This window comes from Lathyrus oleraceus, chromosome 6 (assembly GCF_024323335.1).
Source record: "Lathyrus oleraceus cultivar Zhongwan6 chromosome 6, CAAS_Psat_ZW6_1.0, whole genome shotgun sequence".
Lineage (NCBI taxonomy): Eukaryota > Viridiplantae > Streptophyta > Magnoliopsida > Fabales > Fabaceae > Lathyrus > Lathyrus oleraceus.
Window position 1 is genome coordinate 287,865,972 of NC_066584.1, and position 3,589 is coordinate 287,869,560.

General features: G+C 32.0%; 1 protein-coding gene across 1 annotated transcript; it reads right to left on the reverse strand.

The window, feature by feature from the left end:
- Positions 1 to 1,207: 1,207 nt before the first annotated feature.
- On the reverse strand, positions 1,208 to 3,024 carry LOC127095230 (cation/H(+) antiporter 15). Its single transcript, XM_051033948.1, has 4 exons — positions 2,833 to 3,024; positions 1,732 to 2,575; positions 1,562 to 1,689; positions 1,208 to 1,471 (listed from the first exon to the last, which is right to left on the reverse strand). Exons 1-4 carry the CDS (start codon positions 3,022 to 3,024, stop codon positions 1,208 to 1,210), a joined length of 1,428 nt encoding a protein of 475 aa, XP_050889905.1.
- Between the last annotated feature and the right edge of the window lie 565 nt (positions 3,025 to 3,589).

Genomic DNA, 3,589 nt, shown 5'->3' on the forward strand with positions numbered 1-3,589 from the left:
AATTTTTTTGTTATTACTCTAAATTTAAAATTACATATTAATAAAAATTTATATATATATATATATATATATATATATATATATATATATATATTTATATATATATATATATATATATATATATATATATATATATATATATAATTTTAATAAAATATATTAAATATCTGATTTAAGTAAAATATATAATTCACACTCTTGCACTATAAATTGTGAAAATTTTGAAAATGATTTTACAAGGGCAATGTCGTCTTTTCATATGTGATGGAGGGTGTCAGGTCTAAGTGAGGGAGTGTCGAATTAAATGCTTCAAAAAAATACAAGCTCTAATTTTAAAGCTTTAACTCTATGATTTTTCGAGCCAGACAGAGTGATCCTTATGAGCTAGTCATTTTAACAGCTCTAAATGTACGGCTCAAAACCATACTATTCTATTTTAATATATTATATTAAATGAATTATCATTTAAAAAATTAAAACATGTAATGCAGGTACTAGGAGACCATAACATGATTTAACTATTAAAAAAAATTGAAATATGGTATAACAAATAAATGGCTTTACCTGATGAACTATAACCACTTAATTTATAAAAAATGAAAACAAATCATTCTAACTATACAAAATATTAATTAATCCAAAACTTTGTATCGTCGATCGATCTTTTACAAATTTTCAGTACCACTTTTCACTTCATGACATTTTCTCATAACGCGTTTTCTTCCAACCAAATATTGTTGCACAATAAGCACAGAAGATTGCGTACCAAAGCTAGTTGAAGCCAATATGTCACCTATAACACCAAGTTCAGGATGGTCGCACCATTCCAACAACCTCGAAAAAATCACCGAGTTCTTACCGCTTCCTTGTCCAACAATGTACAAATCATATCCAGGTTTATCAATATCGTTAAGAAGCGTTGGAATCTCTTCGCCCGTATTCGAATGGACTTCCTTCTCTGAGTAAAGAATTGAATCGTTATTGTTCACTGCTTTGTGCCTAAAGGAAATTATACACTCTTCATCCAACTCTTTTTGCATCACATTGTCTATAACCGTCGACAACATTCCATGACGAGACTTGCTTTTTTCCATTTTTAGTTTTGTTTCTTCTGCAAGCCTTACCTAACAGATTGATCCTCACAACATGTAATTGTGTTCCTGGATGCCCCGCCAATCTCCATGCAATAGACAAGGCTTCACGGTCGTCAGGTCCACCGATGAAAATCATTATAATGTCTAGTAGCATTTGTGGCTTCAATGACATGGATCATGTTATTGGCATGTTTAGCATTGTGGACACAAGCGACGATTCGAAGCTCCACATCGAACCTCAGTTTTTGCACGGTCCTTAATTGCGATTGCATGAATCGGAATTTTGGTTTGTATATTGCATTGATCAAGGGAGAAACCATTACAGTCATTACTATAATAGCAAGCATCATAACCATGAAAGTATATGGATCCAAAATCTGTAAAGAAAAAAGAAAAAAAAGTAAGTTGGTTGAAAGGCTGTTTGATTTAAATCATGCAATAATAGAAAAATGGTAGTTTAAAATTACCCTTTTGTCCCAAGCAATATTCAGTAGTATGACAGCCATGATACCCTTGGTGTTGAGAAGCAATCCAATGGCAACTCCATCTCGGGCAGGCATACCGAAGAAGAAAGTGACAATCACAGAGCTCAAAACTTTAGGTATGCATAACAAAAGCATAACCAAAAACATTTAACCCGCATTCTTTTGCTTCAAAAGGAAAGGCAAGTTGAGTCTAAAACCAAATCCAGCAAAGTAAACAGGACACAAAATCCCAGAAACAAAATCGGCCGACAATTCCAAAACCACATCAGCAAACTTTCCATGAGGAAAAATTAATCCAAACACAAAAGCTCCAACAATAGGATGTGTACCGAGAGAATCCGTAATGTACGAACAAATAAACACTCCCGTCAACACGTCCAACAGGTGTGATTTTCGCCACGTGTTCGTACTTGTTCTGTGTTCAATGATTGGAGTAAGGATAGGTCTCACCACAGCAAAGCAAAAAACTATGAACATCAAAGTAGAGATTACTGAGAGATAAGGCTTTCCACCTCTAGTCGAATAAGGAATCAACAAGGTAAACATAACCCAACCATATGCATCGGTTAACATAGCTGCTGTCAATGCATCTTTTCCAAGCTTTGTATATAAAAGTTTAAGATTAGCTAAGATTCTTGCAAGGACAGGGAAACCTGTTACAGAAAGTGCTAAACACCAGAATAAATATGCTTCGCCTTGATTTTCTTTTGGTGTTTGTGCGAAAACATCATTTTTATCTATAAGTTTTTGTTGTAGAGCTAGAAATCCAACACCAAATAACATTGGCGTCACAATGCCGGCAATTGCTATGCTTGTACCTTTCTTCCTTGATCTTAAGATGGTGTCTGAATTCATTTCTAAACCACTTAGGAACACATAGTACATTATTCCTAAGTTTGCAAAGGTTTCAACGGCTAGGATTCCATATTGACTATAAAACAAGGAAAATACCCATTCAAAATTTCCCAAGAGACTTGGACTCAGAGTAAAACCAGCCTGCATTATATAAAATTCAGGAATTATTATATTTTTTTATCTCTCATTTATGAAACGCAGTCTTAATGTATGAACTTTTATATGTTTTTATGGAAGTCTTAATGTATGAACTTTTATATGTTTTTATGGCAGTCTTAATGTATGAACTTTTATATGTTTTTATGTTGAAAATTCAATGTGACTAACTATCATGTGTATTGATGATTCAAATTTACTGGCAAAAGAAAGAAAGAAATATATGATGAATGAATACTTACCAACACCTGCGCAATAATGAGGGGCACATGAAGGGGCTTAAGGACGAAGTAGAAAAGCCGAGAAACCAAAATATCATAAGCAATTTGGAGACACAAAAGAGGAACATGTTTTATCATAATATCATCAGCCATCCAGATATTGTTTGAAGGACTAAATGATACATTATAACATGCATAATTTGCCATCTCCATCTTTTCTTTTACTGTTCTTTCTTCTCTTGATTAGTTTCTTATGTTAATGTATTTTTTTTCTTCTCATTTAAATACTAGGTTTTTTCTTTTACGTGAATAACATGCAAGTTATGATGAACAATGATGTATTAGAGCTGGCAAATGCAGTTTACATTGTTTGTTGCTACTATTTTACAGAATGCTCTATTTTTCATGATCTATGCTGACATTATGGTTGCTTTTTGATGATAGTTTTTTTGTGTAATAAACATTACGTATATCCGCTTCCGCCATACACTAAATTTAGACATTGAACCTCTATTAGTTACTTAAAACAAATTCAAATGGATGAAAACTAACTGATGACGATATCAGAATGTTCCATACCGCTTTCCGAATGTCTTCTTTTATTTCTGAAAATATTAAATTTGTTTTTAAAATTGTTTAAAAAAACTAATGTGACATTAAGTCAGATAAATAAAAGTATAAAAAAAACTAATGAGACATTAAGTCAGATAAATAGAATTATAAAAGAGAAATGTATAAATACCAAATTAAAATTCTGAACTTAAAAAAAAACTATTTT